This window comes from Dreissena polymorpha, chromosome 1 (assembly GCF_020536995.1).
Source record: "Dreissena polymorpha isolate Duluth1 chromosome 1, UMN_Dpol_1.0, whole genome shotgun sequence".
Lineage (NCBI taxonomy): Eukaryota > Metazoa > Mollusca > Bivalvia > Myida > Dreissenidae > Dreissena > Dreissena polymorpha.
The window spans coordinates 42,558,313-42,584,803 of record NC_068355.1 but is presented as its reverse complement, the minus strand read 5'-3'; the positions used below and the strand labels follow the sequence as shown (position 1 = coordinate 42,584,803).

Sequence of the window (26,491 nt, the reverse complement as noted above, 5' to 3'; positions counted from 1 at the left end):
AAAAACACACATGAATATGAAAGATGAATTTTAAATAAAACAAGTGAACTATCTTTGAAATGGTACCATAAATAAAACAAGACTATTGCCAAGCAATATATGTCCCCTACCGGCTCCACCATTGTCAGATAAATTTTTTTTTTTTTAAATTATTTGTTGCCATAGCAACCAGAATTTTTGACGTATGAACAAAATGAAATGACGTGCATAATGTCCATATTGCCATCTATCCATATTTCAAGATTCATGAAAAAAAATGAAGAACTTTTAAACTTATCGCAGGATCCAGAAAAGTTAGACAGACAGACTCACAGACAGGGGCACAGAGTGCAAACCATAAGTCCCCTCCAGTTCACTGGAGGGGACTTATGGTTTGCCCTCTGTGCGTCTGTCTGTGAGTCTGTATTAATTGTCCCCTACTGGTTTCAACAGGTAGGGGACAATTAATACAAACATGTTTACTCATATCAGGTGCTGAACCGATTATTGTGTCTAAGTGGGATATAAACAAACAATCAAACATACAATTGCGAGGATCTTCAAATATTGTACACATCTTATGAACAAGAATGTGTTTTCAACCATACAAACAACAAGAGATGTGTTTGTCAGAAACACAATGCCCCCTACTGCACCGCTTTGATTAAAAAAAATATATATATCATTTGGCAGGTACAGATAATGATCTCCCTTTGAAGCTTATTACTTCCCTTGGATTTGTTTTTTTTACCTTTGACCTTGAAGGATGACCTTGACCTTTCACCACTCAAAATGTGCAGCTCCATGAGATACACATGCATGCCAAATATCAAGTTGCTATCTGAAGCGACATAGAAGTTATGAGCATTTTTCGAAACCTAAACGCAAAGTGTGACGGAAAGACAGACAGACAGACAGACAGACGGACAGTACAATCACTATATGCCCTCCTTTAGATTTATCGAATTGCAATTATTTAAACTCTAATTTGGATGATTTTCAGGTAGCACTTTTTATGCCCCCGGTAGGGTGGCATATAGCAGTTGAACTGTCCGTCAGTCAGTCTGTCCGTCCGTCCGAAAACTTTAACATTGCCCATAACTTTTGCAATATTGAAGATAGCAACTTGATATTTGGCATGCATGTGTATCTCATGGAGATGCACATTTTTAGTGGTGAAAGGTCAAGGTCATCCTTCAAGGTCAAAGGTCAAATATATGGCTTCAAAGCGGCGCAGAAGGGGGCATTGTGTTTCTGACAAACACATCTCTTGTTCTGAATGTTCCAATTCTTACCTTCATTCATATCTGTTTCAACACAGAGAAAGAGTGTAAATACTTCCATTTAATATCAATTAAATAAATGAGTAACCAAGTTCTTACCCACAGTTTCACTGGAGAGTTTCACATAGTGATCTGCAACCTGTCCCAGTTTCTTTCTCATTTTCTTTGGATACGAAGAATAGCCAATAGTGGAAAAGAACCTCTCTCCAACAGTTGCCCTTTGAGAGACGCTGAAATAAAATTAATTTAGGAACTGGTTTACGGTTAATTTCTTTTGGTTAAAAAGCTTATCCGAAAAATGAATTTTAAATATATTGTTTCAGAGTATTCATTTAACAAAGCTCTCTAAAACATAAATTTATATTTCGTTAAATCTGAAAATGCCTCAATTAACACATTGTTGTGAGGATTTTCTTTGAGAAAATTTGCAAATTTGTAAAGTTTTTTTCCTGCATTTTTTTATATTCATATTTCACATTAAATTGTCACAAAACCAAGCTTTTAAGATTGACCAATTAATTAACTCAAATTTAATTTACTATTAAATCCGTTTAAAATATGGTTAAACAACATCAACAACAACATCAAAACTTGCACACGTGTCTTACGTTGACTGGTTGGTGGTTAGCCTGCCTAGATAAAGCCCAAAGAAACGTTGCCATACCAACACAGCAACAGGGTGGTCCTCGGGCATGTCCAGGGCCTTGTTTGCCCAGCGGACAATGTTCAGATTGCCCCACACTGGGGCCTGATCCAGCTTCAGTTTCATGATGGATTTCTACAAAAAGTTATAATTTTCTGTAATTCAAAGCATTTTCATTCCTGGAATATAAAATTACATCATCGGTTTGGATATGGATTGGAAAACAAGCAAATGCACAATAATAATACATTCCTGATTTGAATTAAATGATTATTTAATTACACAAGACATTTTTTTTAACTTGCAATTTAAACCATTATATAACATCAACTACAACATATAAAGAAATTACTACAATAAAAAGTTGCTTAACCTCCATTATAAAGTTAGACTTGTTACTTCCAGTAACATATAACAACAGCTTAGACATTAATGTGATAAATACCTGTTAAATGCTTTATCACAGTCATGACAGCCATGGCTATGATCAAAAGGTACATAACAAATAAGACAACAAACCATGTGACACCAATATACTGATTTAAACTTCATTTGTTCCGGTATAAATATACAATATTCAAATTTTCAATTTTCATCAAATCATAACAAGGTATCCCACTTTTAATTCCCTATTAAAAAATAACAGATACAGCTCTCTGCCACACATTAAGATTGAACCATTCTGAGCACTCACTTTCAGACACTGCTCCTTGCCAGCCTTTAGTTTAAACCTATTTATTTCAGCTCGATTGCATCAAAAGCATATCAGGCTTATTGAAGTACACTCAAGCCTGTTTCCTGGGTGAAACCAGTACTTGGTGTCTTTTGGGTAGATCTAAAAAACACTCCCACCGTGGGGATCAAACCCATGACCTCCAGGTTACAGAAAAAGCTCTCTGCCATACATTCAGATGGAACTAATCCAAGCCCTCACCTGGTAAACTAAGCTAGCCAGCTTGGTAAATACATAGAAACAGTTACATTACATTTAAAAAAATTACTACAGTACAATCAAAGTTGTTTAACCAATCCAAGCGCTCACTTTGAGACACTGCTCGGTTCCCGCCTTAGGGTTGGCTAGCAGCTCCTCCTGCAAGGCGGGCCACAGTCTGGTCTCCACCTCGTAGCTACCCTCCAAGCACAGCACGATGTAGGCCAGCCAGCAGAACTCCCCGCCCGACAGTTTGTCCATAAACGAGGGCAGGTGGATGCCCGAGGTCACCCAGGTCAGAATGGAGGACACCATGCCTTGACCTCTCTCCTGCTGACAGAATTTCTGAAAACAAAAAGTCCAAAAATGGTTTGGTTGACTTTTTTAAATACCAGTGCATGCCGTTTTTTATGAAAAATAATCAATGAGAATAATTCAATTGAAAAATGATTATTTGAAGAAAAATAACTTGTATGAATACAAATTCAAAAATGAATACATATGTACAAATGGATGAGTCTTTGCATCTCAATAAACTTTTAGACACATAAACAATATAAGTTAACATTGACTGATTTTCTTTGTTACAATATGATTACATAATTTAAACCATCATGCTTTATTAGCAAAAACAAAATCAACACAAAAAAATATTAGCAATTGGAAAACATGAAAAAACACAGGAGAAATAAGAACATTATGAACTGCAACCTTGTACAAGTTTTATTGGTCGCATGGGGGGTTAAATAATGTCTGTAAGTTCAAAAACACACAAAAATCTAAATCATACTTCCATGCCAAAATGACACAAAAAAATGTTTTAACTTTTTCAAGCACAGAGTTGGTTTTAAAGAATTCGGTATGAACACACATATGAATGACAACACCTTGAACATACCTTCTAAAATAATACAGAAAACCCCCCAGATGTTTTACAGTACAGTGTTCTTTTCCTATATGTCCAATTAAGTTGCTCTGATGCTGCCATTTAAGACAAATGCTTGTATAGATTTTGAGGAAATCAACGCACAGAACCTAAAACTACCAATTACCTTGTAGTACTCAGTGAATGTTTTCTGCACCCTCTGCAATGCCTGTGTATTTGTGAATGCAGCTTTGATGAGGTGGTCCAGTACACAGCAACAATTCCTGTCAACATACAGCATAGACATACCAGATGAGATCAACAGACTGGCAACAAACCAGCAAATATTTGAGACTTACATGTTTTTTAACACAGTCTGTGACTTGAATTTCCTTACATAGAATAGAATGTTGACAACATAAAACATGTTGGTAACAGTGCTTTTTCAACTTGCAATTATAGTTTTTTGTGTCTTACCCAATTTGTTGCATTGTCAAGGGGCGGTGAATACAGGTCTAAAAGCATACAAGATGACTATGATATGTACCTGTTTAGATGCCACTTTGGTATCTGCAGTACTATCCTGGTCCACATGTCAATGGCTGCCACAAAGCCTGCATTACCTTCCTTCCCACACTCTTCCACCTGGCTCTGTTATAATAACAAATAAAACATTACAGTCCATTTACATACCAAAGTTACTCTTTCAATATTATCAAATAAGATTTCATATGGGTTAGTTAAACTGAGAACTATGTTTGAATGTCTATTCTCAAATAACAAAGTAAATTGACTTCATCAAATAAAAAATGCATTTGCTTTTACACTTCCGTTACATCAAATCTATTGATCATATTCAGGTTGAAGGTAAGAATGTAACAACTTTCTGTTAATTCTTCTTCTTAAAAATAATGTATAATGACAGTAATTGGTCTTGCATGTAGGGCTTTAAAAACTTATTCTGATCGGTTGGCTTACCAAAATCATGGATGTAAAGAGCTTGGTGATTGGTCCAGGGAAGTCATATGACAGCAAGCCTTTCACAACTTTGAAATAGGACTCATCTGCATGTAACACAGCCAGTACCACTTCTTGAAATCTGACATACATAAAGTAAATATGCCGGAAATAATTATTTAAGTTTGTTTATTTTTAAATATGTTTGTTTGGACATTAAGGAGATCCTTCCATGCCCAAGACTGCGTTATGAAAGGCACAGGAGTTACCTGGAGGCAACCCCACCTGCCTGGTATGGTGACCAATACCACACTAACATGCATTAGATGTGTGATTTGAACACGAGTCGCTGAGGTGTGGAGCACATGTATCAATTACTGCCCTTACCAGACTCTGGTCTGAATTATTAAGCCAAGTATTTTTTCTACTGATAAGAAAATGTAATTGTATAATTAAGGTAATAGTCTATTGGTAAGATGAAACTCATTAAAAACTTGCATCAGTGAGTTGAAACTCATTAAAAACTTGCATAATAGTCTATTGGTGAGTTGAAACTCATTAAAAACTCGCACAATCATATCAACAAATCCAACTAGTCACAATTCTCTTCAAAAATATTATTTGTTTAACTCTTCTAAAGGAAGACGTCTAACAAAGATCTTTGACACATTTTATCAATATCCACAAGTATCTGCTTCCTTCAATACCAGTTCATACCTGATGCTGTCTAGTATATACTTCTGGTTGTCCACAAACATTCTCAGGGTGTAGTATACAGTGCTTACAATGGCACGTGACAGACCCTGCTCTGTGAGCACTTCCAGCTGTCTGATACCCTCTGATAGGAACTCATTCACGCTGAAACACCCAGTGTAGGAAGAGAATTGTGTGGTTTTAACTCTTTCAGTGCTGGAAACTAATTTTGAAAGCCTTCGCAAACAGTTTGGATCCAGATGAGACGCCACGTAAAAAAAATCAAAGAAAATGCTAATTTTAAAAATTCAGCAGACAACATTTAAGCAGACGACAAATTTCCCAGCATGCAAAGGGTTAATAAACTCTTCCCAGCACAATAATTTTCATTGAAATGTGTATCATATTATGCCCATAACATGATATTTAAACGATGAAAAATCAACATTTGCAGAAAGTGAAGCAAACATTATGTGAATAATTGACTGACTTTAAATGCCTAAGTAATAAATCTCTGCTCAGTTATAGGAAGTCACTTTGTACTTAACATTTATTTTGTCTGACTTTGGTACAGGTAAAATTGAGGTTTACTATATACTTTCCACATCAAGATGCATATTTACAATAGATTCTTCCAAATTTCTTACTTTTGGCCCATCTTGGTCACCATGAGGGCCACATAACATGCTGTGGGGTTCTTCTCCTTGACCCCTTTCACGAGGGGCAGTAGGGAGTCATCACTGTTGAGGTCTGGAGCGCCCCCTTGCTGCGCAGCGTAGTGCTCGTCCTGGCTGGGAAGGCTGGTCCAGTGCAGAACTAGCCTGTGCAGCAGGTTCCAGCACCAGGCGTGGAACTCCTGCTCTGTCGTCTGGTACTGCTGCACCGCGGCGGACATCTAGAGTCAACAGGGATACAAATTAGTGGTTTACTGTTTGCTCAGAGGGATTAGAATCAATATCAAAATTTGGTAGTCATTCTGGGCAACTACTTAAAAAAATTCTTATCAGCATATCTTTAAAAGCACAAAGATTTAGGCTCATTGAAGGGCATTATGCATTGAGTCATGGCACCAATTTTATAATATTGTCTGATTTTGTAGCATTTTAAAATTAGTATTAGTAAAATTAGTATTACATGTAAATAATTATGGTGTCTACTTGGTTCTGGGCTTCTTACTTTTTGCCTGGGATACAAAAGTACTTCTGGGTAACCTACCATTAAACATGCAGTTTCTATCCCTGAATAAGATGGGTTGTTCATTGGGTATATCAGCATATACATAACAACATAGCAGAATGGCAGCAAATATTACTAGAGCTTATTACAGTAGTGATTAACAACCCCTACCAATGCATGTCATTTTGTGAAGCTAATTGTAATAATTAGGTTATTTAAATTTTAAGTTGAACCAGGGGTATCACTTCTACAATTTGTTATGTTGGACGATAAAAACTACACATGGGGAACAATGCATTCAAGTGTAAATGTTGTACATTTCAAAGGGTTGGAGCACTTTGTCAGAGCAACTAAAAATTTATGTATATCCCCATCTAAAACATAGCCAGGAATATAATCATACTGTCTGTGATTAATGACATATGTCAAAATGATAATTAAATAACATAATTTTTCTTCATAAATAAAAAAAATTATTAAGAAAAAGCCAATAAATGACACTTGACTTGTCTAATTTATCTTTACAGAAAAATGAAGTCTCATATACTGAGTTTATGATGAACTTTTCCTTTCATGCCATAAATATACTAGTAAAATTACCAACATATTGCCAGCATGTACAGTTTCAATCTAACTTAACGCAAATGTGTTCTCACACTTTAAAATTGTAACATATTGTATTATATTTAAAAAGAGGAAAAATATATACAAAAAAATGCCTGAGCACCATAAGGTCAATTAAATGGATGTTAAACATCATATACAGATTTTAATAAAATTATCTATTATAACATTACCACTTTTGTCGTTTATTTATTTCCTAGTGAAATCTCTTTCTTCATTATAACACATCAATGCATGCAGATGCACTGCTGTCAAGCTTTTCACCTGTTTAACGCCCTCCATGATCATAGATCCCAGGTGCTTGCCATGTATGAACCTCTGATAAGCCTCAACCACCAGTACAGCCACTTGCTTGTGAATACGCCATGGCACCATCAGGCGGTTACCCTGGAAACAGACAAGTACTTTACGTTGTCACCAGGTGTAAAAACATAAGATTATCACAAATGTAATAAAAATGTAATAAAATGCATTAAAATTTCAATAAAAGTATCATTAAAAAGTAATACATTGTGTATTACTTATACTATATTATGAGGGCTATGCACAAGCTTCAAGTGTCCACTGTACCTGGACCTTGAAACCACCAAATGATTGTTGTACGCGACAAGTCATTTAAGCCCATGTATTTTGAAATTCCATAATATACAACAAAGATATTGGCAATAAAAGGTAAATGCACAAATAGGTTCTTTCAATAAACACATATATGGAGTAATAAAAAACTTCAAGTGTCCAAATTCACCTTGATCTTGATGCTAGCGACATACTTCTTGATATGATGATCATTTGATTTATACCAATTTATTTTGAAATCCCATAATGCATGACAAATTTATGCAGTGTCCGACAAATCCTTTGCCCGGAGCCCGGGGGCTACCAAAATTTTTCATCGGGCTACTGAAATTTTCCAGCTGACGCCCGTCAGGCTACTATAAATCTATAAGAGCGGTAGCCCGGTTTATTGACAGACATACGTAGAATAAACACACTGACCATGTGTTTGTACACTGTGTATTGCTTATAATCTGATAACAAAGTGCAATCAATTATCTAATCAGTCAACGATCACTTGCGGTAATGTCTTAAACAGTAACAGTGTATTTTAATCATCCAATCAGAATCAACAATTGTCATCTGCTAATAATATAATGAGAGCCGGTTGGATTGTTGGCGCACATGATGCAACATCATTTCGCAGTTTGGAATTCTTTGTTAACCGCAACAATGAGTAATAGCGACAACATTTTTGATGTCATTAAATATCCAAGGACACCAAACATTAAATAAATCAAAACAATAGCGGATTCTTCAAAACGGTAACGAAACCGAAAATGAAAATTAATGACAACTTTGTGAACGCGGTTAACATCTGCTAATTAGTTTGCATTGTCAACTAATAATTGGATAAATCGACTGTTAATCAATAATCCCATATATGCCCGATTTATATTTTTAAAACCAAATTATGGATGGGCAATATAGACGATAAGAGTCATAAACACAAACGTTTGAAATTTTCTTAAGTGTCAAATGAATTTCGGCATATGGTTCTATTTAAAGATATGATGAAATAAGCTCCCAATTAGGACCGTTGTATTGCAACATGCATAAATAACCTGCCACAGTTTGCACGCGTTGTGTACAGCTATTTTAGGTTACAAAATTCTACATTTAAGAAATGAATTTCTTTGTCCTGATAAAAAGCGCGCGAAAATTGGCGTGGGTGTATTTATTTGTAAATAAAAATTTTGTAGCGGGTACAACATTGAGATCATTTAATTTCCATTAAAAATTTCGTTGTGAATTTCAACTAAAGTACCGGGGTATCTGGCGCATTATTTGGCATTGACATTTTCTCTTAATAAAATATCATGTAAACACGCTTTATCGTTACCGTTACGCTGTATCAGTTCCTTCATTATTGAAACAATTATTGTATTGTATACTGACTGCACACAAGTGTCGTAACATACGGATGCAATACGTAAATTCGGACAGTACTTAAAGTCGGACACAAGTAAATAAATGATTCAATACTCTTGATTTTTTGAAACTCAGTATTTGTTGTTAAAAAGAGCAATTGCATTGATTAACACCATATGAGTCAATCGTATTGATCATCTAAACGCTTTATTTACGTTTACGACTTAACGTGCTGTCCGAATTTAAGTACACATACATGTGCACATACATGTAATATCTACATGTAGTATATGATTTTCTTTGGTACATTTACATTTAAGTACACGGTGCCTGTACTGTAACATTAATTTACGATATTGACTGTGTACATCAGACTACTTGCTGTTTTATGTATATGTATGTATACATATTATGTATATGTAAATGAAGAAATAAAATAAAGATGAAAACCTGCCTCTTATCGTTTTGTAGGAAAATTTTATGGGCTACCAAATATTTTTATTGGTAGCCCAGTGGGCTACCTGAAAAATAAGAAATTTGTCGGACACTGATTTATGAGCCGTATAAAAAATGTTCCGCATAAACAAACACACGAAAGAGGTAACACTATATGCCCTTTCTCCATTATCATGGAGATGGCATAGGAATATTCTAATTTCTTTCAGAAGAATCATCTACAACCATTACCTTATTTGTGGTGCCCCAATGAATATTCATGAGTATTTGCTGCGCCATCTGATTGGCTGGTGAGCTAAGGTCAGAGGTCAGCAGCCACTGGCGCACAACAGCAAGGTCAGGGTCAGTAGGGAGCCAGGAGCTCAGAGGAAGCCCTTTGAAAAAGTAGATCCCCATCTGCAACACAATCAGGGGTAGATCTTGCAAAAATATAATTTAACAACATAATTTCTATGCTAGGAAAACGACATTACAACACAATGCAGATGATGGATATTTAAACATGCTTAACTGCACACAAAGAAATATGCATTATAACAAAATAATTTGCATTCTAGAAAAAAGACATTTGAATACATTTTGTTGATAGTGAAAAAATCTCTTTAATAACTTTCTGATGAACACAATTCTAAGTAATTGATTAACTAGTTAAGTGTATTCCTGCTTTTCATATAAATGGATTAAATAATGTACTAAATAGTCATTCAAATAAACTCTCTCTAAAACTTTGTTTGGGCTGTGGGTTTACAATACAAATCTGTACAATGTCATGTAGTACTAAAGTGTTCATGCAGAAGTATTGACTGCAACAAAACACAACTAGAACAAATATTCAATTCAAATCCAAAACTCTACAGTAAATCCCAAAGGTCTCAGACCTGTCCCAATTTGTCGAGTGACTCGTTGACCCTCTGTACTAGTACTGATAAGATGAAGGGATGACACTTGACGACTTCTGCCAGCAGCTCTCTACCCATTTTGGAGGATATGTCCCTTGTTTCTGGGCAGATGAACGACACCTAGCAACGGACATTACATGAGAGTTAAACGGTGATATTGTTGTGTCTGATGTATATATGTTTTATTAGCAGATGCAACAGTTTTACACAGAAACCTTAATGAATTCAAATTGTTCTATAGTATAAGCAGAGAAATTTAACGGTATCAAACAAGTTTAGGGAGGCCTCAGGACAACTTTTGCCGTGGTTAAAATAAGTTTTCCTTTTTTAAGCGATTATTTTAAACTTTAGAAATTGGTTGCAGCAGATGGAAAAATCCAAAATTCATAGAATAATATTAAAGTCAAAAAGACTATTATCAAGTCAGTCTCTCCCACAGACTAGAAGCAAGGGATTATGTATACCTCAAACACGGATATTGTGACAGTCTCAATGAAGCTGACATCAGCTGCAGAGCAGCACTGGGTCATGTTTGTCATCGCATTGAGCAGGTACACCCCCTCAGAGGCAGACACGTGCTGTAGGATGTCTGATAGCTGGCTATGACATGACGGATCTGGCAATATAATATATCATTCATATTATTGGGAAACTGGGCATAATGCAAGTACATAGTGTTGTCCCAGAATAGCCTATGCAGGCCAATCAGAGAAAAAAATTCCGCCTAGACTGCATTTCATTTATTATACTTTTTCAAACAAAATATTCCATACAGTGGAAAGTCTTGTCACTGATTAGCCTGTGCACACTGCTCAGGGGTTGATTATTTACACACATTCAAAGAGCTAAGTTTACTTAGAAAGTGACTCATATAAATTCCGCACTATTACCAATTTTTCAAGGGTAACCAAACAGGGCAAACTGTGAAATTAGCCAAATTAACCCATAGCTACAAATTAATAAATTTTGCTATAGAACATTGTATATGCCTTAATGGGGTTGTTTAAACACCATTTAGTGGCCAGATTGATAAGAATTTCTAGGCTTTCTGTAATACTTTTAAAGAACCTTTTGAGCAAGGACAAGTTCTTGCAAACAAATTTTGTACATTTCTGTTTATCATAAGCATGTCCCAGATACTGTCTCATAGTATTTACAGACATATGGCAAAGGCAATAGTAAAATCTGAAATAATATAAGAGGTATTTTATTGTACTGCATACTACTACTTTCTACTAGTTCACCTCAGTAAACAAAAATGACTTTTCAGTCATTCACTTACAGCTCAACCATTATTATTGAACAGGATAAATAACTTGCATTGACATTAAACTCTATACTCCTTATTGAAGGGGCTATGGTAATTTAAGGATTAACTTTCATGTGGATGTATTCTAGTCAAAAGGGCACTTCAGCACATGGTCTTATCAATGTGGCATATTTTCAATATATATTTATTATCTATTTCAACTTACAGATATATTCATTTAAATCTGTGTTTCCATAATTAATTAAAGCAAAGTCTAACTGTGTAAAAATGTATTACGGCTAATCATAATATTTCTGTATAATAATGTGATCAGATAAAAAAAGGACATGGCGGAGGTCCCAGGGGGCAGGGTGCACCTTTGAGAGGCAAGATGCCCTGCCAATAAGGCCTAGCTGGAGTGCTATAATCTTTGCAAGATAAAAGCATGCACTTGGTATTTAATCAGTAACACTCAATTAGTTATTCAATTAGCACAAAGCTATCTTTTAACATTTCAGTTTACTTTTCTTTTACTTAAACAGCCATCTAAATCCATGAATAGGATTTAACAATTATCACATCCAAAAAGCAATTATTGTGTAGTCGACAAGTGTTTCTGCTTACTTGTAATAGCCAAAGTAAAAATGAAACAAAATACAAGTGTGTAGAAAGAAATAGAGATTGCAGAATATAAATACAGACTGTACATAAAAAACTGGAAGTTTTTAACTTGGCCTGATAATGAATTAAGGTATAAATTATTTTTGTAGTGCATAGAGTCAAATGGAAAAAAACATCAAATGATTCTTTTATGGGCATGTAAAGAAGGGTTAAGTGCAAACCAGACCAAAGCAAAACAAATGTTGTATGCGAACTAGTGCATAATTACATATAGGTAGATTTGAAATAATAGAATTATAATATGCTGAAAAGACACTGAATCAAGCACATTTTGCAAATATAGAATGAACAGCAGTAGGAAATGTACTTGCAAATGAAATAATACACATCAATTTCACATCTGCCAAATAATAAAACCTTTTTTCTTGGGTGCCAAATTACACACGATCAAAATTATCAATAAATAAGATCATAAGTGTGAGAGTAATAAGCGAAGGAAAGCCATAACAAATTCATACCACTTGAAAAGCTGAGCCCTATAAAACAAATAATATTGTATCAATATTATATTTAAGTTCACATAATGTATGTTAAATTGAACTTCATCATTTGAAACGAAAAAACAGTAAAAGTTTCACTCACTAACAATCAGGAAACACAATAGTTTATTGTTTTATTAAAATCTTATTTGATAGAAATACAAGCAGCCAACATGAAATAGGATCAATATTGTACCAAAACATAACAATCCGAATGCAAAACATTGGCTAACCAAAATATAAGAATCAAATTAACATAATAAAATCACAAAAAATCCTTGCTAGAACTTAGAAGCACATCAGTGCTAATATTTTGCACTGATGATCTTGATTTATTAAACAAACAAGATAAAAATCTTAAAAATCACATTCCTACCTTTCACATAGGCGCAGCACTCTCCAGCTGGAGGTATGAAAGTGATGTCAAGAGGGAGGTCATGACCCTGACCTTGACTTTGGTGCAAGCAGCCACAGGATCCTCCACATGGTCTCCTTGGTAACGTTTGTGAACGGCATGTCTGCTATGTACTGCCAGGAGCCAAGTCTGTACATGACAGTTGACAATTACTAGCAGCATGTGCACATGCAGTTGGAGTTTAAGTTAACCCATTTATGCCTATTGGACTTTCCCATCCTTCTAAATTGGATCAATTTATTTCCAAAATTAGGGATGTCTAGTATACTTATTTCTATATTTAGAATATTTCTTAAAGAAATTCCTTTAAGCATACAGCGCAGACCCTGATGAGACGCTGCATCATGCGGCGTCTCATCTGGGTCTACGCTGTTTTCCAAGGCATTTTTTCTAGACGCTTGGCATAAATGGGTTAATACTACTAAGAACATCTTTTTATTTTTTCTCGTATTTTTTTAAATTAAAATTTCTTTGTTATTAAACAGTTAGTGCAAATGGCAATAAGTTCATTGTGATGAACACCATAAACAGACCTTTAAACTTTCAATAATCCAGTACACTTTGGTATACTAGTACATGTATTTATGATTGATACACAAAACACTGTTTAAAAGCCAGTTGACTAGATGTATCTAATATTCAAGAACAAACCATGTTTAATATGCCAATACACTACAAGTTTACAGTATTCATAGGCAAAACTGCATCAATATCTTTGTGTTGGTACTAAAAGCTCTGACTTAAAGCTTGTACATAAGACTATATTAATTTTCTCAAAACAGATAAAACTCTCATTAAAACCCCCCAGAATATACGTTCAGAAGAAGTAGTAGCAGAAATTATGTTAAAGTAAAGTTTTATACAACTACAAATAATTTTCTGCTGTACAGCAGAAAACTTCTTCATGTACACAAAAAATGTACACAGTTGGTAAAATGCCACTAGTCTGTTCAGATTTGTAAATTCAACACATCAACAATATGTTTGTTCTTCAAAATATACCGGTAAATCTGTCAGTATCTGGGCAAAGCTGTAAATTATAATTTCATAGAATTAAACAATATTGGATTGATGGTGACATATTATGGTTAACTAATTATCCCTAATGATAATCATATGCTGGTTTCAGAGTGGCTATAATAAATTTTTGACAATGAAATCATATACTCTGGTTTTAAGTTGAGGTATATACTTGTTAGAAGGTGAGATGCTGCTCTTCAATATTTAAAGCGTCCCTACCTCTGTGAAATGTGGATCAGGTTCACGGCCCTAAGGAAGAATGCATCATATTCTGCCTGAAGTTTCTGTAGGGAAGTCGCTTGCAAGTTGTACTCATTGGCTGCCTTAAAGTTCTCCCAGTGATCCGATACTAATTGAACACATTGTCTGTAATGATGTTAACGTATATTCTAAAAACATTTCATAAAATTATCATTCAAGTTTGGCTGCAAACAATGTCTGAAATTATTGCTAACAATTGTTTTTAAAAACATTGCTCATATTGATCCTTCCTTAAACACCGCTGTACTTAAACACCCTGATGGCAGCTTTTAAAATAGATTTTAGCATATTAGTATGTTTGAAAAGAAATTCCTTGAATGAATCTGAAATATTAATTTTAAACAGAGATGCGTTTGTCCAGAAAACACAATGTCCCCCTATTGCGCCGCTTTGAATAAAATGTCTATATATCATTTGGCAGGTTTAGAAAATTATCTCCTTTTAAAGCTTATTACTTCCCTTGGATTGTATTTTTTGACTTTTGACCTTGAAGGATGACCTAACTTTTCACCACTAAAAATGTGCAGCTCCATGAGATACACATGCATGCAAAATATCAAGTTGCTATCATCTTCAATATTGCAAAAGTTATAGCCAAAACTTTACCAAGTTAAAGTTTTTGGGACCCACACACATTACATTACTGACTGAATGACAGACAGACAGGCCAACAACAATTACCTCCGATCTCCGATCCGGGGACATAAAAAAGGGTTAAAAGGACAAACACTAAGTCATTGAAGAATGTTGTCGGACAAAAGGTGATTAGCCGAAATGCTTAGTTTAGTTAGACAGACAGACAGACAGACAGACAGACAGACAGACAGACAGACAGACAGACAGACAGACAGACAGACAGACAGACAGACAGGACCAGACAGACAGACAGACAGACAGACAGACAGACAGACACAGACAGACAGACAGACAGACAGACAGACAGACAGACAGACAGACAGACAGACAGACAGACAGACAGACAGACAGACAGACAGACAGACAGACAGACAGACAAGACAGACAGACAGACAGACAGACAGACAGACAGACAGACAGGACAGACAGACAGACAACAGACAGACAGACAGACAGACGACAGACAGAACAGACAGACAGACAAGACAGACAGACAGACGACAGACAGACAGACAGACAGACAGACAGACAGACAGAACAGACAGACAGGACAGGACAGACAGACAGACAGACAGACAGACAGACAGACAGACAGACAGACAACAGACAGACAGACAGACAGACAGACAGACTACGTACAGACAGACAGACAGACAGACAGACAGACAGACAGACAGACAGACAGACAGACAGACAGACAGACAGACAGACAGACAGACAGACAGACAGACAGACAGACAGACAGACAGACAGACAGACAGACAGACAGACAGACAGACAGACAGACAGACAGACAGACAGACAGGCCAAAAACAATATACCCCCGATCTTTCGGTCCAGGGACATAAAAAGGGTTAAAAGGGGCAAACACTAAGTCATGAAGGATGTTCGTCGGACAAAAGGTTGATAGCAGAAATGCTTAGTTTAACAAAAGTGTCAGTGACATGTTAAACAGTTGCTGCAAGAAATAATTGCCATTGCAGGCAAATGAAATACATCTTTAAAATTACTCATGAAAGCTTTACTGAAATTTTTCCTCTTTATTTTTGCCTTGTGGCAAAATCCGCTTCAAACATTTTGATACTTTGGCAGTTACCATGTGGTTAATATGTTGATTATATTGGTTGTGTACCTGATCATTCGTCCGAGGCGTTTGTTGAGCTGTCTGTAGCGTGACATGCTGTAAGTTTTCAGTCCGTTACCAAGGATACCCACTAGACAGGTACTGAATGCAAACACCCGGTACATGGTCGACTCACTTGTCATCTTGATGTCATACTCATAACCATCTGAAATTATCATTTTTTTGAGAACATTTCACATTTAAGCCGCAGTCTGCCGTTGATGACGATATTTCATTAAATTATCAATTATGGACATTTTGCATTGGCCATTCAGAAATCTTGTTAAAATTCTTTGATGGACCTTTCTTGCCAACATATTCAAGAAGTATTTTTTATTACCTAAATTTAAGTTGGCTTGGTTATGAATACCATAGCATATTATCAATTTGGTTCACATAAAAAAGGATTTTACACCATAGGATGTAGAAATTTAAGCATTTAAAAATGCATTTGACCTTTTACTTAAATTAACAACTTAGAAAAGTGTTAAACATTGTGTATGCATTCTTACCGTGCAAAGAGTTTGGTACCACAAAGAAAATGTGACGGAAGATGGCCGACAAAGGGAGCTGTTTTAATATGGTCACTACATCATTCTCGTGTAGATACATCCACGTATGTTGTGGATCATCGTCCTATAAATATGATATTAAACATGTATTATCCTTTGAACATTTATATTTATTATAGTTTTGATCATTCTATTGAACATAAACTATTTTTCTGCAATCATATTCTATATTTTCTTTTATGTCTAAGCATATTATAAAATTAAAAAGCTTTATTTTACCTATCTCCTGTTATAATGAACAAGGAAGTGGCTAATTGAATACATTTCAAAACTATCACACTTAATATCCTAGTGATATATTTTCTTTGCTACCGTGAAAGTCATTTCACTTAAGCTGAAAATAAGTCATAAAAATTACTTATTCATAGCAATATTTTGTACCTCCAATTATTGACTTTTATCATACCGCTGCACTGATATCTGCCTGATATAACGTTGCATGATATATTTTTTTATATCAGTTCAACAGAAAGTTCTTATATCAGTCGATTATAGGAGGTACGTCATATTACTCGTAATCAACTATAAAGTAATCATTTTTAGTAAGATCGAATCAAATTCAACAACAACAAAAAATTGATACCAAGATGTGAAATATTTTAAATACAAAATGCAACACAAACAACAAAAAAGCAAGCCTCGCCGATATATTATTCTAAGCCTTGCCTGATTTATTACAAAAAGATCAGGCAGTAACCTGTTATTCTCTATATATCAAAACCTACAACCACATATAAATAACTTCTTTCAGCCACCTACTTTTGCATCAATATCCACTTAGAGGTTTGATAAAAACTTAAATTGCAACTTTAATATCAAAATCTGAAACACAAGCTTTTTTTTTAAACATTCAATGTAAAAAAAAAATCAATTATCTCCCCCTCGAACTTTTTGACTAAAATAATTGATTGATAGTAAGTATCCCAAGCACACCGAGTTTAAACATCTCTACCCAATATTTTATTGAAAGAGTGTTGTCATTCCAAACCACACGGAATGCGTTATCCACACCTTACCTCCTCCCCGTCAGAGTCGATCATGACCCAGGACAGGCTGAGGTGCGTTATCCACACCTTACCTCCTCGCCGTCAGAGTCGATCATGACCCAGGACAGGCTGAGGTGCGTTATTCATGCCTTACCTCCTCGCCGTCAGAGTCAATCATGACCCAGGACAGGCTGAGGTGCGTTATTCATGCCTTAGCTCCTCGCCGTCAGAGTCAATCATGACCCAGGACAGGCTGAGGTGCGTTATTCATGCCTTACCTCCTCGCCATCAGAGTCAATCATGACCCAGGACAGGCTGGGGTTGTCCCGACCCGTCTGCAGCATCTTCTGCATCTGTATCATGAACTCTGCACGGAAACTGAAACAGGAGATGGGCTCTGTGAAAACGGGGTTACATGCATGTGCATCAAGTGTCCTCCCAGATTAGCTTGTGAAGTCAGCCCAGGCTTATCAGGGACGACACTTTCTGCTATTGTGATGTTTTTCTATTTTTAAAGAAAGTCTCTTTTTTGCAAAATCCTGTTTAGACAGAAACTGTAAACCTGATAAGCCTGTGTTCACAAATGACTTTGAGATGTCGGAAGTTTGTCTAATTGTAAATAATTTGTTCAATATTATTATGATCAGATTAGCAATCATGTTTACTTCTTTAAGAGGTAAAACCAATAAATAATAAAATTTTATCAAACACAGATGGCTTTATTTTGACCAAAGAAGTTTACAATGTTGGTAATGTGTGACAAACTCAGCTTGCAGATTGTACTAAATCTGTCAACAAGCCAATCAACCTTTGACCTAGTGACCTGAAAATGATAGGGGTCATCTGCCAGTCATAATCAATGTATCTATGAAGTTTCATGATCCTTGCCCTAATTATTCTTAAGTTATCATCCGGAAACCATTTTACTGTTAGAGTCACTGTGACCTTGACCTTTGACCTAGTGACCTGAAAATTGTTACGGGTCATCTGCCAGTCATGATCAATGTACCTAGGAAGTTTCATGATCCTAGACGCAATCATTCTTGAGTTATCATCCGGAAACCATTTTACTGTTTCGAGTCACTATGACCATGACCTTTGACCTAGTGACCTGAAAATCAATAGGGGTCATCTGCCAGTCATGATCAATGTTCCTATGAAGTTTTATGATCCTAGGTGTAAGCATTCTTGAGTTATCATCCGGAAACCATAAAACTGTTTCCAGTCACTGTGACCTTGACCTTTGACCTAGTGATCTGAAAATCAATAGGGATCATCTGCCAGTCATGATCAACATACCTATTAAGTTTCATGATCCTAGGCGTAAGCATTTTTGAGTTATCACCCGGAAACCATTTTACTATTTCAAGTCACTGTGACCTTGACCTTTGACCTAGTGACCTGAAAATCAATAGGGGTCATCTGCCAGTCATGACCAATGTACCTATGAAATTTCATGATCCTAAACCTAAGCGTTCTTGAGTTATCATCCGGAAACCATTTAACTATTTCAAGTCACTGTGACCTTGACCTTTGACCTAGTGACCTGAAAATCAATAGGGGTCATCTGGTGGACGGACCGACCAACGGACCAACCGACATGTGCAAAACAATATACCCCCTCTTCTTCAAAGGGGGGCATAACAAAAGTCTGATAAAGAAAGACAACTCAAAATCAAAATGTGCATTGTTTCTGATTGTTCATAGTTACCCAGTTGTTTCAAAATCAATCTTTTTTTATTTGTGGCGACCTTGACCTTGGAGATATTGACGTAATTCTTTCGTGTGACACACCGTCACATAATGGTGAACAAATGTGCCAAATGATTTTAAAATCTCACAATGAATGACATAGTAATGGCCCTGACAAGCTCATTTATGGCCATTTTTGACCTTCGAACTCAAATTGTGACCTTGACCTTGGAGATATTGACGTGATTCTTTCGCGCGACACACCGTCTAATAATGGTGAACAAATGTGCCAAATGATTTTTAAATCTCATAATGAATCACAAAGTAATGGCCCGGACAAGCTCATTTATGGCCATGTTTGACCTTCAAACTCAAATTGTGATCTTGACCTTGGAGATATCAACGTAATTCTTTCGCGCGACACATAGTCTAATAATGGTGAACAAATGTGCCAAATGATTTTTAAATCTCATAATAAATCACAAAGTTATGGCCTGGACAAGCTCATTTATGGCCATGTTTGACCTTGAAACTCAAATTGTGATCTTGACCATGGAGATATCAACGTAATTCTTTCGCGCGACACACTGTCTAATGATGGTGTACAAATGTGCCAAATAATTTTAAAATCTGACAATGAACAACAAAGTCATGGCCTGGACAAGCGCAAGAATTTTGCCATTTTTGACCTTCAAACTCAAATTGTGACCTTGACCTTGGATATATCAACGTAATTCTTTTGCGCGACATACCATCTAATGATGGTGAACAAATGTGCCAAATGATTTTAAAATCTGACAATGAACGACTGAGTTATGGCCCGGACAAGCATGTTCCGCCTGCCAGCCCGCCCGCCGACATTCACCAATCTAATAACCAGTTTTTTTCTTCGAAAAACCTGGTTAATAAAAATACTTGCAGGTACAGAAACATTTTCTATATACCGTAAAAACCCAGTCATAGGTCTACCCGCTGATAAGTCGGGGGGTAAAAAATGATACGAAAATCAGAGATTTTGAATATGTCCAAGTCATAAGTCCAGTCAGAAATTGTCCGTCCACGAATTTCATAAACAGACGCCATTTTAAATGTACGGGAAGTTTTTATTCTCTACACAGACCATGACGTCATTATAGCCCTGTGCGACGTAGACATAGCGGACACGTGTATTATGTATTTTTTTGTAATACTATCAATACGATATATATTTAGGACTAAAAATATAGACAAGCAAATCATTATGAACCACATAAAAACAAAATCAACAACATAGGAAACCAAGACGTATATACATGTACATCGTAATTTACACAACAACGACATACAATATTTTTCGTCGAATTTTATTAATTTTTTTCGTGGTCGACCTCATAAGTAGATACTGTATTTTTAATCAAATTTTGGAGGTAAAAAATCTCGACTTATGACTGGGCTTTTACGGTAACTGATTAAAACTTGAAGACAAATGAATTTATTTTATATAAAATAACAATTGGCAAATTCTGGAATTACTTACACTTTGACACAAGCAAGGTTTAAATAACAATATTAAGGTGTATGTAAAGTTGCACTAATTTTCATGTTTAATATGCGGAACTCAGCTGTCAGACGCCACAGTATGTTAGCTGCACACTTCATATTAAAACATATAATGTTGCATAGTGGATGAAAACAGTAACTTCAGTATTATTCATGGCTCTACAGCCAGTTGTCTAATAAATTGTATACACCCTTTTTACACATCATCATTTTATTTTTTTAGTAAGACCAAATGTTAAAAACTATGAAAGAAGTTCTTTTGACTTTTTGTTGAACATTTCAAGACATGGTTCACTTTGTATGAACAAACATGTATTAATTTTTTTTTTTATCTTAACAAAAATAGTTATACAAATTAAGCAAAACAAGACTATTGTCAAGCAATATAAGTCCCCTACCGGCTCCACCATTGTCAGAAATATATATTTTTTTAAATATTTGTTGCCATAGCAACCAGAATTTTTGACGTAGGAATAAAATAAAAAGACATGCATAATGTCCTTATTGCCATCTATCCATGTTTCAAGTTTCATGAAAAAATATTAAGAACTTTTAAAGTTATCGCAGGATCCAGAAAAGTGTGACAGACTGACTGACGGACACACAGAGCGCAAACCATAAGTCCCCTCCGGTGAAACCGGTAGGGGACTAACAATAAATAATCTTGAGAAAAAAACACTGTACACTTAAATTCAACTGCCGCAATGTTTAACATGAACATAATTAAAAAAAATATAATAATATAACCACTCTCTTGTCTCTACCCACCTAGCAGGAATCAGAATAGTTGCCATGGCAGCCATCACATGGTCGAGGTGGGGGTTACCAAACATGACATCTGTGTAGAGGACATCCTCATTGGTGGGGATGAGTGGAGCCTGGACAAAGTGTGACGCCCACGCGCCGATACCCGATGGGCACCTCATTAGGTGGTTCAGCAGGAACATGTGGTCCTCAAAACAGGCCACCCTCAGCAACACTGACACCTGCACAATCCAAAGTAGGTGTGATTGTTTAGATATTAATTCATATTAATTTTTTTTTAATAATTATAATGTTAAATGAACATCAATTGTTTGTTATTTAGTACAAAATACTGCTTTATGATAACTAAGAGCTAATTATTAAGAACTCTACAGTGGTAAAGTGATAAATCAGTGAACAGTCAATCTTGTGTTAACAACCACTTGAATAAAGCGACCTTTGTCTTATGCGACCACTTTGAATTATCCCCGAGCGTTTTCACTATATTTTGATATTTTATTAAGCGTCTTTTGTCTTACGCGACCAGCGACTGCTGATTGTACAGTGTTTTGATGTCCTAATCTTCGATTTAGCGACCACTTACCGGAAATTATTGAATAATATCGGCAGAGAGTTGAATTTGCAAATGTTAATCCCTTTTGGTTAAACATCGCGGTCTACACAGTAGGTCAGTACACCTAAGCGTGATTTCATAACACCCAACAATAAATCCAGTTTTGTACTGATTTGCTGTTTACTAAGTATACAGTACAATAACTGTTTCAATATTAAAATAAAAAAGCGTTACGCCAAAATAACAATGTTCTTTTCAGAGTGTTTGGTGTAAAAAAATAAACTATTAATCTGTAACACACCTCGATAATCCGTCATTTCTTGTGTCACCTTTGACAACGTTCTCTATTGAATTTGCTTTTAACTGACACTATGCCAGCTGTCAATCAATTTCTTCTCGGTTATTGTATCAGCCAATTAGCACTCAGGCACCCGAATACACGCTGTCAGCCTAAAGGTGAATACAATAACTCTACACGTAATAGATCAATACTGACCTATCTCAACGACCGTAGCGCTATAGATACAGTGTGAACGATTTGTTTTTTAATTTAGAGAAAAAGTTACCAAAATTTCTAAAAATCCATTTCCAACTTTTTAACCAAAAGTAAAGATCTCACAGTTCTTTGCGCTACAAAGTTTTTATCACGCAATCAAGTATTACAGCCCACGCTCCCCGAGGATGAATGACGTGACGTTGTACATGAGGTGTTATTTTCGCATTATCTTCATCAGGACAAAGGATTTAAACGAAACACATGACAACTGTCTGTGTTTACTTGTGGCTAGAACTTGTCAACTTTCACGCGAACAATAAAACTCGGCAATGCTTTTCGGATTACAAATTTAATTTTATGCATTTTAAAATACTTACATGTAATAATGTTTTTGTTATGTATAACATATGAATATAACATATAATGCAATATGGTAGGTAAATACCATTGATTACAATTTGACAAAAGTTGAAATCATTGTGGTATAAGGAGACAATCCTACATGGATTTAACATGGAAAGTCCGCTCTTTCAAAATGGCCTCTTTTTTTAAGACAATTTTATTAAGAGACCACTTTTGGTTACTCCCTTTATTGGTCTCTTAATACAAGATTGACTGTATATTATATAGAATTGCAGAGTGCTTAAATCAGTTTTTTTTCATTAAAAACTTTAAGCACTTCATGATCATCGCATATATTTACTTGAAAGTACTTGATAATGCCACATGAAACCTCAGTATGAGGTGTGGCTTGTCCTCATATTGGTTTCAAACCTCAATGCTTTGCATTGACCATTCCAAGGCGGTGATATCAATTTTGATCATTTCATGTTTATAGTTGGTGTTCTGTTATAAAAATTTGACGACAACAAAAAAGTTCATTGTTTGTTATATTTGCTATTAAATACAAAGTACTTGACAGTGCTTCATGATATAGAAGATATTTTCTTTTTTCAGCCTAATACTGTGAATTATTTTTTTTCAGCAAAGTGTGAAAATAAATACTGCGCAAGTGAAAATATGTAAATTTTCTAACTTTACTGAGGACAATCATTCTTGGTAAAACCCGAAAAGCAAACAAATTTTCTTTTTTGATTTATTGCTTTTGTTTATTCTTATCATTAACTTTAAAGACGATTCAGTAGGCACTATTTTCTCTATGATGTGTACAGTAAAAAAAACTTACATCCCTAATTATTGGTAATGAATTGCATGTCAGTAATCTTTAAGTCTGTCACCTAAAATAATTAACTCTTACCAATTTAAAATTTCCTAATATTACCATGCGTTCCGTCCATTGCTGGAGATTCTGCACCATTTCTGCATCTTCTATTGGCAGACGGTGGAAGTAGAACAGTATGGAGAGGCAGTCGGACAGCTTCCTCACCTGGTGGGCCACAGTCTGGGACTGACGTTCTAGGCCTGCAATTATAGGCTTAAGATAGCGCAACCCTAATGGGTACATATTCAAATATAATCTAATTAATTATTTTCTTAATAAGCATCATTTCACTGAACTACATGCAAATTTGTAGGTAGGCTTTCCATGCTTTTTAAAAAAATATACTGATTTTTGAAAACCGACCCCATGCTTGGCTTTTGTCCAGTTTATTTTCATCCCTGGGGTATATAAAAGTTCCATAATTCATTCAAATTTCCAAATATGGGCATGCAGTTGGTGTGTACAGATGCAGTAAAGGTGTTTAAAGTTTAAACAAGATGAAATAAGTATTCTTTTAAAGACATTTATTTTTTACAAATTTTTATCTATGGAAGAGAGCCATGAAATGTAAGTGATTTCAGCCAAGTAAAAATTGGGTTGGTAAAAAACAAAGTGTCATAAAATTCAAAATAGTATCATTTAAGTTATATTTTAACTAAGTTTTTATAGAAACACTATATACAGCAAAAATACCAAGAAATAGACAGATTTACTGTTTACTTTTTGAAATAAAAATAACAAGAGCGCCGCATGACGGAGCAATATACGCCCGATTCGTGTGCCATTGGAGATGATACACTGATGATTGATGTATTTGTTTTGGAAATAAGCAATATACCCCCATACCACTTTGACGCAGGATAAAAAGTTGTTTAAAAGTTTCGGATGAATACAATTTGAATTAGAGTCCGGACAAAGTGGCGCCGTTGAAAATGCACTAATTGACCCTATGACCTAGTTCTTGACCCGACATGACCCATATTCGAACTTGACCTAGATATCAACTAGATGCAACTACTGACCAAGTTTGGTAAAGATCGGATGAATACAATTTGAATAAGAGTCCGGACAAAGTGGCGCTGTTGAAAATGGACTAATTGACCCTATGACCTAGTTTTTTACCTGGCATGACCCATATTCGAACTTGGCCTAGATATCAACTAGATGCAACTACTGACCAAGTTTGGTGAAGATAAGATTTATACAATTTGAATTAGAGTCCGGACAAAGTAAAATGCACTAATTGACCCTTTGACCTAGTTTTTGACCCAGCATGACCCATATTCGGACTTGACCTAGATATCAACTAGATGCAACTACTGACCAAGTTTGGTGAAGATCAGATGAATACAATTTGAATTAGAGTCCGGACAAAGTGGCGCCGTTGAAAATGCACTAATTGACCCTATGACCTAGTTTTTGACCCGGCATGACCCATATTCGAACTTGGCCTATATATCAACTAGATGCAACTGCTGACAAAGTTTGGTGAAGATCGGATGAATACAATTTGAAATAGAGTCCGGACAAAGTGGCCCCTTTGAAAATGCACTTATTGACCCTATGACCTAGTTTTTGACCCGGCATGACCCATATTCGAACTTGGCCTAGATATCAACTAGATGCAACTGCTGACCAAGTTTGGTGAAGATCGGATGAATACAATTTGAATTAGAGTCCGGACAAAGTGATGCCTTCCGCCCGCCGCCCGCCGCCCGCCCGCCGCCCGCCAAGGGGTTTCACATAATACGTCCCGTATTTTATACGGGCGTATAAAAATGCAACATGCATCATTCATATTTTCAGCAGTAAATCACCCAATTTAGCCATAACTTTGTTATTAATTTTAAAAATTGAAGGATGTGCATAAAAATTTCAACATATATAACAATAAACATAGCTTACATGTTATATGAAATCAAATTACGTTAGAAAAGAAATAAAACTCGTCGCAAAAAGTATGCGATGTCGGCAGGATTCGAACCTGCGCGGGAAGATCCCAAAAGATTTCTTATCCATCGCCTTAACCACTCGGCCACGTCAACTTCACATTAGTGCATGCTTAAATTAGATATCCATAAGTAAACAGGTAAAAAGGATTGTCGATCTTTGAAGAAGTCGAGAAATCGTATTTTTCAGATGATATTGGATGATGATGGAAAATGAAATTACATTAAAGACCTTTCTTACTTGATTCAAATTTTAAAGGCTTCATTTCCAACCTTTAGATACTGGTGAGCAGCAAACAGCATAAAACCTGAACAGACTGAGAGACTCGCAGTCTGTTCTGGTTTAATGCTGTTTGCACATAGCCCTTTTCACTTTGCTCGTGAGTGGGGAAGGGTTAAATATGACCAACCTTCTAAACGC

At 35.7% G+C, this 26,491-nt stretch overlaps 1 protein-coding gene across 1 annotated transcript in view; it reads right to left on the bottom strand.

Moving 5' to 3' along the window:
• Window positions 1–13,358, bottom strand: part of LOC127878112 (ectopic P granules protein 5 homolog) — a 44,105-nt gene extending 30,747 nt beyond the window's left edge. Inside the window, exons 1-13 of the mRNA XM_052424537.1 lie at window positions 13,218–13,358; window positions 10,897–11,048; window positions 10,412–10,552; window positions 9,765–9,929; window positions 7,416–7,538; window positions 5,999–6,246; window positions 5,376–5,516; window positions 4,680–4,800; window positions 4,249–4,352; window positions 3,889–3,985; window positions 2,948–3,181; window positions 1,871–2,040; window positions 1,362–1,492 (exon numbers count right to left, since the gene is read on the bottom strand). Of these exons, the coding sequence (XP_052280497.1) occupies window positions 1,362–1,492; window positions 1,871–2,040; window positions 2,948–3,181; window positions 3,889–3,985; window positions 4,249–4,352; window positions 4,680–4,800; window positions 5,376–5,516; window positions 5,999–6,246; window positions 7,416–7,538; window positions 9,765–9,929; window positions 10,412–10,552; window positions 10,897–10,971 (1,750 nt within the window). The 5' untranslated portion in view covers window positions 10,972–11,048; window positions 13,218–13,358. The remainder of the gene's footprint in view (window positions 1–1,361; window positions 1,493–1,870; window positions 2,041–2,947; window positions 3,182–3,888; window positions 3,986–4,248; window positions 4,353–4,679; window positions 4,801–5,375; window positions 5,517–5,998; window positions 6,247–7,415; window positions 7,539–9,764; window positions 9,930–10,411; window positions 10,553–10,896; window positions 11,049–13,217) is intronic.
• Between the last annotated feature and the right edge of the window lie 13,133 nt (window positions 13,359–26,491).